We start from the raw sequence: 12,497 nt of genomic DNA on the forward strand, positions 1-12,497 counted from the left end.
CAAACAGAATTTACCTAATAGCAGACTTGGTTGCATTAACAGATTTGATATAACAAAGAAATTGGCCCCAGTTAAGTCAACTGCTAGTGATTAAGCACTTAAAATTAGACGAATTAGCACCTGGCATTATCTAGGAAAGTTTGCAATCCGCTCCTTCCAACTGGTAATTCAAAAGGATTTTTCAGGAGGGTAATTCACAGTAGGTAATAAACAGCTGATACGAGGAACACAGTAACTCAAAGCATTATATAAAACCCAGAGATGAAAGTTGAAACTGGCCCAGAAACTCTTCTGCTTCAGCCATACAGAGCTATAATCATAAGATATTATGGACAACAGTTTTATGGCTAATTATTATGCTGACTACAGAGAGCGAAGATGCACACAGAGCTCTGCAAGACACAAAGTTCCCTTGTGTGAAAGAGACTGGTGTAGGTCAGCAAAGATAAGCCAAGAAACCTACTGTTGTGTTTTGGGAAGGAGGCCAGGTTCTTCTGCTTCACAGCCATGAGAATTACTTAAAGGGCATGGCTGGATGTAACAGAACAGAGCATGCTCTTGGAAACAGCGGCTGAATGTCCAGAAAGAAGCAACTTAAATTCAACCAGAAAAGGCTCCAGCAACCTTGACATTCACAGTCTCCTTCAATACTGAGAAATTCAAATAAATTCAGGAACACTAGACCACGACTTCCTATGCTAGCAAGCTGATAGATTGATTACAGAATTAGGGCTGTTTGAATTGGCACTCTCTGATGGGGCCATTAATGTGTATTGTTGCACACAGGGCCCTGACGATCTCTCTGAATATCTCCTGGGCATAGGGAACACACAGATAATCCCCAAAGTGCAGCTTGTGGGCAACCGCCCTATTTGGCAGCCAGGATGGTTTGCTAGCACAGACACAGGCCATACCGTGCCAGTTGGCCTCAATGCCTAGGAATATTCCCAGGCATGTTTAGTTTACTAATGTGGATGTAGCTGTTTCTGCACTACCCACGGAACACAACCATCTGTAATGATTTATGTATGCCATAAAATTAAAATACGCCGAAAGAAATTTCACGGAAGAAATCAGTTCTTTTGAAAGAAGGACAGCTGGATTTTAAGAGTAAAACTGGAATTATGGTTGGAATGGTCAAATCTTGACATTTGCCTATGCACGTATTATTTTTTTTTTTACCTTCTGAAAACACTACACACATTTATTTTGGAATGCTCGTTTCCTTGACAAGGTGCAATTAATCCTCCTAGAAAACTGCATGTATGTACACTTTCCAAGTGTTCTTCTCATAAGCATCTGGTAACAGTCACGTCTTTGGTAGCCTTTACTGGTGACACCCGTGTCCTGATCCTCCATTTCCACAGTTATGGGAATGGTGGAGAATGACAGGTAGCTGCAGAAGGTACTTCTTCTCACTGTTTGATCAGAGAAATTCATGTCTCCACATTTATTTTTTAGATAGCCCTTTGCCAAGTCCAGAAAGTATACATTCCTATACTAGCCAGTGCTAACCAGTGCCAGTAGTTGGGAGATCAAATACACAGCTTTCTTTCTATCCATGGGGTACTCACTAAATCTGGAAACCAATGTTGTAATTCCCTTACACAGCTTGCTTGAGATCAGGTTGTGAATCTGCATTGTTCTTCTCATGCTTTGAAGACTACATCAGGTTGCTTTCTAATTGTTAGATTAATTACCTGTATAACTTAGGGTTTGCAGAAAACACTTTGCCATGAATTGAAGTTCAATTGTTGTATGTGCAGTGTAAACAGAACGAATGCACTACTTCACTTACTTAATAGTTAGGGTTTTTATGTGTTTTTTAAGGAGAAAACAATGGGTACAATAAAGCAGATGGGGAGACAGAAGAAAAGTAAGGACTGGGCAGCACAACATGGCTATTACAGAATTCTCACATCAGTCTAACTGTAGGGTTTTTTTTTTAAGCAATATTTTGTAAAGGACAAATGGAACTGCAGCATACTAAAGACCTCAGGGAATTTCTCCCTTTTTTTAATTTGGTACCATAATATATAGTTTGCCTGTAGATGATAACATGCAGCATTTCTACACTAGACATCTCAAATATTTATTTGTACAATGGCATCATCAATCAGCTCTTTTCCTGACATTTTTCCTGCACGTTTTATGCTATTTCAATAATGTAAGCTTCATAAGGCACTCATTTCTGCATTATCTGAGAGCTAACAGAATTCACTTACAAACAGACTAAAAGCTGATCAAGATGCATATGAATTTGAGATATTCGCATTTTCAATGCGTTGCCATTAGTCTGCATGAGACACAGTACTTGATTGTACTTTCTGCCTATGCATGTATTTATATGCTTCTAGAATGAATAGTAAAGCCTACAAATAAAGACTTACTACCCTGAAGGGCAAAGTTCACCTGAAGGGATAATGAGAAGGTAGTCCTCTATCTTGGACATGTAACTAATGGTTCTGATTACTGTCCTCCAGCTTCAGTGGAGACTGTGCAAGATACCATCCATCAAGTTCAGGGAAGATAAATTTAGGTTAGATATAAGGAAAAAATCTTTTACAGTGAGGGTGGTGAGGTAACTGGAACAGGTTACCTAGTGCTGTGGTGGATGCCCCATTCCTGGAGACCTTCAAGGTCAGACTGGAACAGGCCTGGGGCAACCTGACCTAGCTGTGGTGTCCCTGTTCATTGCAGGAGAGTTGGACTAGACAGCCCTAAGTGGTCCCTCCCAACACTAAGGATTCTATGATTCTACTGCCCCTTTGTTTTATCCAGCCACCAGCACTCAGTGCTCTGCAGCAAAATTAATCACCCACTCAGTCGTCTTTTAAACTCTGCACACAGGGACTGTGAAATAGAGCTCATCCGTGTAGCATGGAAAGCACTGACACTGAGCCAAACATCGGGAAGTAGATATCAAATTCAACAGGTGCTAAAGCCAATAAGTGAAGTTTAAGCCCCTATACTGAGGAGTCTCAGCACCCTGTAGAATGAATTGATAGATGGAAGAACTAGAAGAGAGGCAGAGCACTTGAGTAGATACCTTACTTCAGCTGTGCAGGTACTCTCCAGAACAGAGTAGCATGTGCTGCTGCATCTCAGGTGCCACCAGGTGTCCCTAAAGAATAATTTTTCATGGTATCCCTTCTCCCCTACATATTTTCCCTTAGATAACGTGTTTGTGATAATGGATCACCTGAGGGCTGTTTTCCATAAAATTCAAATTAACACCACAATGGACACGTTTATCATTACAAGTACACTGCCTAGAATGACTGGTATAAAGGAAATATTATTAGGCCTGGACATTCTGGAAATCAAATACGTTCAGCAAGATTCTGTTTTCTAAAAATCCAGCCTGTCATCTGAAATCATTTATTGGAAACTGCTGTCTTCAATCTTGTAGAGATCTTGTGTTGTTTCTCCAACCTGATATTTACTTCTGTTAATTTATTAGGGTTTGGTTTTTTCCCCCATTTATTTCCATTCGCATTTTTTACTTTCATGCGTTAAGTCAACAAAGATCTCATAAGAAGATAGACTCAGATGATTTCACAGAAAGTTGGAAAAATGACCTTCCTCTTCCATGTACATGCTCAGATTTTGTTAGGAAACTTCGAGTGATGAAGACCCATCTATCTCCTCTAACTTGCATCAGTTTTCCTCCATGTTGCCAGTTGGACTTCTAAAATTTAGTCTTTGTTTTAAGTCAAATTTAAAGCACGGGCAAACACAGACTCCAACAGTGTCTGTGTACAGCTCCAGTGTTATGTTTACATTAGCATTTCAGTTTGGATCAAAACTGTTTTTTCTAAGTCAATCTGACTGCCCTGCTTACCATGCTCTGTCATGGCAGAGCAGCACCAGAGAACACAAACTGGACTATTTTATCAATGAAATTGAGACAAAATATGTCCTCAAAGCGTTTCCTAATGATGAGCACATTGGACATAACCAGGTTCCTTTTGAAGTACCCCTCTGTAATACAAACAGTGGTGGCATAAGACTCTCAAACAATAGTTCTGCCCTCTGGAACTACTACTGTTCGTGCTGGACCATGCTAATGAAGACATGGCTAAAGAGAACTCTGTTTTATAGTCCCCACGCTTTTAAAAATAAAACTTGGATGATAAAGCTTTCTGAGATCCAATATGCACCACTAACTAAGACGAGCAGGAACAGGCTGCATGAACTTCTAATACTCTGAGAATTATCCAGTTATTTTAAAAACCTTTAAAAATCTTGTTTGCATTCAGAGCCACAGAGTGCACATTTTAAATGTGTAAATGCTTCATGTTCTGCGTCACCTTACTGTTACTGAACTCCTACATATGTGCAGTACAGCTGAAAAAAACAGTTGCAGGCTGAAAAAATCAGTAGGGAGATTACTGATTAGTCTCTATGATATGCTCTCAAGTTCTTGCATCTCTAAATAGATTCTAATTGCAGCAGCTGTTTCCAGTCATGGCCTTACCCAGATGCTAACAGGTCACTGACAGGGTTCCAGGCACAGATGAACACCTCTGATTCATGGCCCCGAAGGACTGTTGCTTTGTTAGGAGGAATTTCGACATCCCCGTCAATTTCCATTGGCTTTGAATGATTATCTGTAAAGAGAAATACCTGAATAAGTAGTTTGCAAGATGATGTTAGGTCTGCATTAAAAACAGCTGGTTACCCATGGCTTAAACTTTAAAAGCAATGTGTATTTAGTGTCCTGTGCTGTGTCACTGGTCATGCTACTCTGTTTTCTTTTCTATGGTGATTCAAAGTTATGATATTTCCTCAAGATATAGAGTTTTCTAAAATACCCTGTATAAAGTATGCAGCTTTAGATATAAATAATTAGTGTTCATTTCAATACAGATTTTCTTGAAGATGTCTTAAGTTAAATCAACCTAAAGTTTTATTGAAGTAGGAGATTGCCACATATGAGAAAAGATTTATGCTGTTCTTCTAAAAAAGCAGCAGATAGCACATTCATTTTCTTAGTGTTAGAAGTGTGAGAGGCTACACAGATGTAGGATGTATGTAGTATGGGCCTAATTCCCCAAGTTCAGCAGGGAAACAGTGAGCAATTCTCTTCTTATGTGTACCAGGATATATGCAAAGGGACCAACTGATGCATAGATATACTTAACCCACATACTGTGATTCTGGGGTTGTTCAGACTGCAGTCTAAGCTACTTTGGTTTTATAAACCATTTTTATTTCCTTAAGGAAAAAAAAAAAACAAAAGTGAGTTTAAAACACTGAATTTCTCTGAGCGGCAGCATTTCATACCAATCTGCAATGTGAATAATATTTGCACTCCAGATTTTCATTGCATCAGTATGAATCTCAAACTGCACTTCCTGGCTGCAATGCAAGATTATTATCCTCTGTGAGTGAGACACCAATCCAGGGCAGGTAGCACACTGGAACAACAGGCAGCAGATGTCATGTACAGAATTGCAACCCATTTCACAGAAAGCACATCCAAGAGCAGAGAGCTGGCAGGCTGGCGGAGAGGCAGCCTTGTGTTATCTCATCAATGCCTTGGCCAGCTGATCTGCTCTGATTGATCAAAATCCAAGTTCTCAATCTGGGTTAAGTCTTTTAGTTAGTCATTCTTTAATCACATATGGAGATCCATAGGTTCACAAGTGGAATAATTATGCTCCTTTATTGCCACATGTTTATGGCATTTAGAATCAGCCATCTGTCCTGATACTCATGCTCCGTTGAGCTATTGCCCACTGACTGGCAAAACAGACTGTGATGTTACACAACTGCCATCAGAAGGAAGATCTCCAGATTTCTACCCTAACCAATGCTTTCAACTACCCTAACTTCAACTACACAGTTTTGTGCTAATATTTTTGTGTTAATTTATGCTGACTCATGCAAGTAGCACTTTCCATAGAATTTCATAGAATGGCTCAGGTTGGAAGGGACCTTAAAGATCATCTAGTTCCAACCCTCTGCCACGGACTGGGGTGCCAACCACTAGATCACCTGCCCAGGGCCCCTTCCAACATGGCCTTGAGCACCTCCAGGGATGGGACACCACAGCTCCTGTGGGCAGCTGTGCCAGCACCTCACCAGCCTCTGAGTAAAGAATTTAATCCTAACATCTAACTGAAATCTCCCCTCTTTTAGATTAAAGCCATTCCCCTTTGTCCTATCACTATCAGACTGTAAAAACTTGGTGCCCCTCCTGCCTGTAAGCTCCCTTCGAGTACTGGAAGACTGCAATGAGGTCTCCTCTGAGTCTTTTCTTCTCTAAGCTAAACAAGTCCCAACTCTCTCTAAGCTTTCCTCATAGGAGAGGTGCTCCAGACCTCTGATCATCTTTGTGGCCCTCCTCTGGACCTGCTCCAACAGCTTCACATCCTACCTGTACCAGGGGGCCCCCACCTGGATTGCAGTACTCCAGGTGGGACCTCGTAAAGGCAGAGTACAGGTGGACAATTCCCTCCCTCTCCCTGCACTCCTCATTCAAAATATCTGCACTTCTGACCATACTTAATAATCACGGACTGGCTGCATAAAACTAAACTATTACAAATGCCTGTTTGTAAGATCCATGTATGCTGAGCACTGTCCTCGATAATTTCCTATATAAAATTAATACCATCAGGATATGCACTAGTACTTGAGATGCAGCCTGACATTAGCAGCTGATGAGTAATCAGGGCAATACAGAGTAAAGCACTGTTAAAACCAACCAGGAGATGTGGCCTCAAGCTCCTGTATGTCTACCAAAGCAAAGAATCACCAGGTTTAAAGCATATATTGATGAGAAAAACAGCAGCATAGTAACTATTAGGCATTCATGTGTGTCCTGTTCACACTGTGAGTTGGAAGTTGGGGTTAAATCATGCAGTGAGTTCTTTCAAGTGTTTTAATTTGAAAAAATTAAACGAGATATTACTCCTACCATATACGATCCTACTGTTACCTGCCTGGCTCTAAAGGAAGAGCTGCTTTTCACTCCTGAATAAAACCAAATGACGGCTTGATAGCAGCTTTACTCCAGGGTCTCAGAGTTGTGAGGTACTATCAGAACAAGGCCATTTGATACTTAAAAGTATTTTTTGTTTGTACATGGCCAGATGGAGAAATCTAGATACGCACTTTGAATGTTATTAATTATTCTGCAAAAAGAACAAACTCGTGACATGGAAAAAAAAACCCAGTCAAGTGACACTTGCATTAGTACATATAAGATTGAGTGGCCTTTGGAAACAATGAAATATCTGCACAATTGTTTCCTATTGTTTTCCACCAGCAATTTTGACACTACGGCTTTGATGGCTCAGGAAAAAAGGGAGAGAAAGATGAGAAATCTTTCAGAAATTGTTTCCAAATGTTCATTCTGTATGTCTCCTCTTCCTGTTTTTCATCATGTAATTAAGTAGTGATGTTAAAAAACGTTCACATTTAAAGGATTACTCTTTCCAAAACATAAAATGCCCCACTGAATAAACAGAATGAATGAACATACTGCTTCAGGCTCTTTTCAGATAGACATGATTAAGTTGTACCGAGTGCAGCAGACCTTCAAAAGTGAAAAAATTAGTCTGCATTCTAGAGAACTGTGCTTAAAGGTTAATACAAACTATTTTCTATTTCTCTATGGTTAAGACTACACTATATTCTAGTATTTTTCCTCAAAGAAATTAAAAATACAAAGTCACTGGAAAGTTATATTCCCTGCCCCCCAAATTATGTTGATTTCTTTTAAATACAATTTTAACATATACCAGTGAGTGATTTCAACTCTTTTTTTCCCCTTTAAATTAAAACAAAAATAATGTACTTCTAAGCTGTTACCAGTGCTAACCCTGACTTTTCACAGGAAATGATTTTTGAGTTAAATATTTGACAGGCCATTCAATGAAGCTGTTCTTTATGGCTGTACCTTCAATAAAGGAGTTAGGTTGAGAGTTTTTTTTTCCAGAGATTTGCTTTTCTTAAACACAACCCAATCCTTGCAAATATAATGATAGAAACAACAGTAAAAATATTTGTGTTGGAAAACAATCTAATGCCAATTCTTTTAAGCTAATTTTTAAAGCGACTCAAAAGAGAAAACATTACTCAGGAAGCAGCAAAATAAGGTAGCAATTTCCTTTACTTATTTTAAACCTGCATCTCAAACTGTTAGATTTTTTTTTGTCTCTCTATCTTAAATTATGTCTAAGAAAGAGCACAGTACCCCAAAACATCCCAGTATACGCTAGCTCTGTTAAATCCAACAATAGAAATTATGGTTCAGGAATTCTCTCCCATCTTTTCTATCAACACTTTCCTACAAAGTAGGTCTCCCAGCTTTCACCTTACTCATTTTATGTCCCATCTTAAACATCTTCTGATCTTAATCTTAAAATCTTATCCTAAATGTTTTGTCTTGATCTAAGCTCTTGCCGCATCTTTCGTCTCAGTCTGTCCTAGACTGAACACTCTCTAAACACAGTGATAAGGGTGAAATTAAGGTTAGATACAGTTTGCCCTGTGTAAGCAATAAAAAGGAAGAGCGTGACCTTTTTGTTAATTCATTTACATAATTACATTTTCCTAAATTTACTAAAAGAAGGAAATATAAGTGTAAGGCAATTAATCAGACCTATGCAATAAACTGCCAGTTAGATCTGTTATTTCTAGTGGTTTCTGATAACTACTGAGAGAGATCTCTTACAGTTTATTTGAACAGGTCTGATCAAGGGTGAGAGCGTCAGTTTTGCAGATTTGTATGCATCTCCCAAGTATAATCCTCAGCCTGCAGTTGTTGATATCTCGCTGATATCCTCTGAATGACTCCCACTGAAAGGTTATATTCCTCCCAGGCACACAAAGAGCCATCTGTCTCTGTATTTCTCAGCAGCTTCTCCCTAAAGTCTCCTTCTCCTTAAACTGCAGACCTCACCTCTTTGCTCAGGATGGTGAAGAGCACAAGAGCAGCTGCCAATGAGATGTGCCAGCTCGCCAGGTACTCCTTGCAGACCTTCTGTCTTCCCACTGCTATGGCTCTGTTAACCTATCTGCCTGGCAGATTTTCAGCCATGTTCATGCTTTGAAATTTGCAGTCTAATAGCCTATGAAATTTCACTGGACAACACTGATGTCATCTTCTTGCATTCTGCTCCATGCAGATATTGGATGAGATTAAGTCATATATGACTTCTCTACCTGAATACACTAAGAAACGTTCACAACTATTCATGAAACTACTTCTATTGAAAACCACTGTAAGAACCATTACTTTTAATAAAAATGATGACAAATCTGAGAGATTGAGGTTTAGAGGGGTTACACATCTGAATTGATCTGAAAGGCTCTCATTTTTTTAACACAACAGAATACAAGTTTCTTCAGATCAGAGAAAGTAAGTCTGAGAAGTTCTGCATTTGTGATGATCTGATATTTGGTTTTCTACCTTCAGAATTTGTTACTGAGACAGAAGGAAATTCTCCAAAAATCTTTACCAATGATCAGAATGAAAGAGTTAACAACAACAACAAAAAGTCAGCGGTAGATAAATTTGAAAGTGCTTTCATTTCTGCTTGTACCACTTCAGATATGAAATAAGTTCAACTTCAAAACAAAGGATCAGCTGGAAATAAAATACTAACATTTTTCACAGATCTAAAACAAGTAACATCTTGGAATTTTTTAGAACTTTTAACATTGGTTTCTCAAAAGAAAAATGTATTTTAAATCATTTCAGTATTACTGGGGGAAACCATTCTGTCTGACTGAAATTCCCTGAAGAAAAATCTGGTATGAAAGCATTTTTCTCACTGACCCAGAGAGGAGTCTATTCAAGTCAAAGAGAAGACAGAGACTGATAAAGGCATCTACACAGCAGAACAAAGAAAATCTGTTACATGACAACAGTCCTGACCTGTTTCTTGTCTAAACTAAAGAATTCTTGGGATTTCCTACAAAACCTGCCACACATGTTCCTCTAGAATTTCTTTTGAAATACATAATGTATTGAGGTTTCGTTTCAGATGTTAGACAATGCCCTAATATGGTTTGCACACACAAAACAGATCCATTAATCACATCTGCTCAACAATGTTAGCACAGCCATCAAGATTTGGTTACACCTACAGGTATATATACCAAACTTTAGATGTTTAGGACATGAGCTCAATCTCTGTCATCAGTAAACAAAGGTGAACGTGGAGCTCTTAGGGACTGACTGTTCCCATACAGGAACATTCTACAGGAGGTAGGACTTTCACAGTGATGCTTGTATGACTAAGCATGTGGCATTAAGAAAAAAGCAAGGAATTCTCTCCTCTGTGCCTTCAAAAGAAATTCTCTGTTTCCCAACTGCTAGGAGCGGCTCATACAAGCTTCTATCCAGTTTTCGACTATTCTGTACAGGAATGGATAGGCCAAACTGCTCCAAGGACCTTTGCAATAAGGCAATGGATCATCACAGGGTAGTTAGTGCTCAGTGCTGTGCTCTGGTCATGCTTTAATTACACATATATGGCTTGCAGGGCCCAGCCTCTCAACCCACCCTCCCCTAGCTTGGCCAAAATGATCAAATGCAGCTGCAGCTTCTCCCAACTGTCATCATATGTATTAAAGCACCTATTAATGAAATCTACAGATAGCCTGCTCCAAGGAAATTGCATACAGCTCCATTTCATGACACTGGTTTCAACTTGCAATTCTGAAGATATTTGAAGTTTTTGCATTGTAAGAGATAATACTGTGAGAGAAAAAGTGTTGTCTAGTCAGAAATCTTTCTAGCATTACCCCATCCTCTTGAAATTATTCCCCTCAGTTTGACCACCTTAGAGACACCAAATACATGAGGATTATTCAATATCTAATCTACCCCAGCAGCGGAAAGCAGCTGCACAGGTTGGCTTACTTATTGCATGTGCCCCATTCTCCTCTCCATTCACAGTGGCTTCTCCGTTCTTTGGTGTGTTCTGCTGGGAAACAGCAGTCGTCGTTGTTCCCGCTGTTGCTGCCGTTGCTGCTGCTGCTGCTGCTGCTGCACTGGCTTGCTGCTGAGCTAGTTTCTCTCTGAATGCTTGCTGCCGGGTCTGTACAACATCAGGCATCACTGCGTCTATCAGAGACAGTGACTCTATTGGCCTGCCATCAAATACTGTACCATCCTGCAAAGAGAATGAGCCAAAGTAAAACTGCAAGCTCAGGATCTTCAGCACTGAGGCTGGTAAAGAGGCAATGTTATAAAGAAACAAAACAAAACCAGGTTGCGTGAGGATACTGTTCTGTGAAACCATAATTTGTACAAAATTTACACAAAAATCAGGCAGCTGAACTCTTTACAGGCTCAAAAATATGATGTTGTGAAAATCTATCGTCTGAGTTATAACAGAAAATTTTCTTTATTTAGTTTTTTGAAAAGGAAAGAATAATGGCTAAAGTCATGACAGAGCCAAATGGACTTGGGTTGAATGGTTTGCGTTCCTGCACTAGCAGTAACATATGAATGGAAGCAGTAGATGAATAACGAACCTCAGATAAAATAAGATGTATATGCAAATTCACTGTTTCTTTATACCACATTCATCAGCCCAGCAGCACCAGTTGTAGCTGATTGTACAGGACTGCTTTACCACTATTATTCCTTCCTTTTTCCCCCTGGTTCTATTAACAATAGTTACAGATTTCATTTTGATTTCTGTAAATTAGGCTTCAGGTTTAACAAGCAATTGAATTAACCTTCAAAGGCTATTTTTTAAGACTTAATACAGACTCAGGTCAACAACTGCTTTATCTACTTAGCTCTTCTTCACTTTCACTTTCCTATTACCTATTGTCTTTAGAAAGTGATACCAGTAACTGGTGAGGAAAAATAACAGTTTGGCTTACAAGCCTGTTTCTCTTGGACTGTCCTTGGAATTATACCTTACATTATTAAAGTATTATATATTTGTTTCCTTATAGGGAAGAAAACAGAGAAAAGAGTCATTAGAGAAGACACATATAAGACCTCCTTCTCCTCAACATTTTTTATGTAAATGTCTCTATAGACATTTATTTGAATCCTGGCTCAAGTCCTTGCTACAACATGAAAAACAAATGTTTGCCAATGAATTTTGGCATCCTACATTTTTAACTATAAAAATGTTCACTGGAATATTTCCACGACTGCCTTCACACAAATCACAAACAATACTTTAATTTTATGCACACTAATTTATAAACTCACGATTACTCACCACTTTGAAGTAATACACACAATGTATCTGTAGCCACTACTGGCACACAGACTTGAGGAAGAGTGGCTTTCATTTTGCTTCTAACTATATAATCAAGCAGAATTGAACCACTTGGAGAGAAAAAAGTAAATCACAGCAGTGACAACACATGTATTTTTAGATTATTCACTCAAAAGAGGTTAATTCTGAAGCTGGATTCACAGGAATAGTTCCTTACACCTTTCATATAACCTGAATTTATAGGTGCTGTTCATGGTTAGAAACACTCTAACTGTGTAGATCTAATAT

The 12,497-nt window shown here is 39.0% G+C and overlaps 1 protein-coding gene across 5 annotated transcripts in view; it reads right to left on the reverse strand.

The window, feature by feature from the left end:
- Positions 1-12,497, reverse strand: part of TBL1X (transducin beta like 1 X-linked) — a 199,588-nt gene that overhangs the window by 23,375 nt on the left and 163,716 nt on the right. For all 5 annotated transcript variants that reach the window (XM_042810794.1, XM_042810792.1, XM_042810793.1 and 2 more), the window contains 2 exons: positions 10,886-11,138; positions 4,481-4,613 (listed from right to left, as the gene is read on the reverse strand). In XM_042810794.1, the coding sequence (XP_042666728.1) occupies positions 4,481-4,613; positions 10,886-11,138 (386 nt within the window). The remainder of the gene's footprint in view (positions 1-4,480; positions 4,614-10,885; positions 11,139-12,497) is intronic.

Source organism: Centrocercus urophasianus, unplaced genomic scaffold (assembly GCF_019232065.1).
Source record: "Centrocercus urophasianus isolate 14NV4802_14NV808 unplaced genomic scaffold, USGS_Curo_1.0 seq_12, whole genome shotgun sequence".
In the NCBI taxonomy this organism is placed as follows: domain Eukaryota; kingdom Metazoa; phylum Chordata; class Aves; order Galliformes; family Phasianidae; genus Centrocercus; species Centrocercus urophasianus.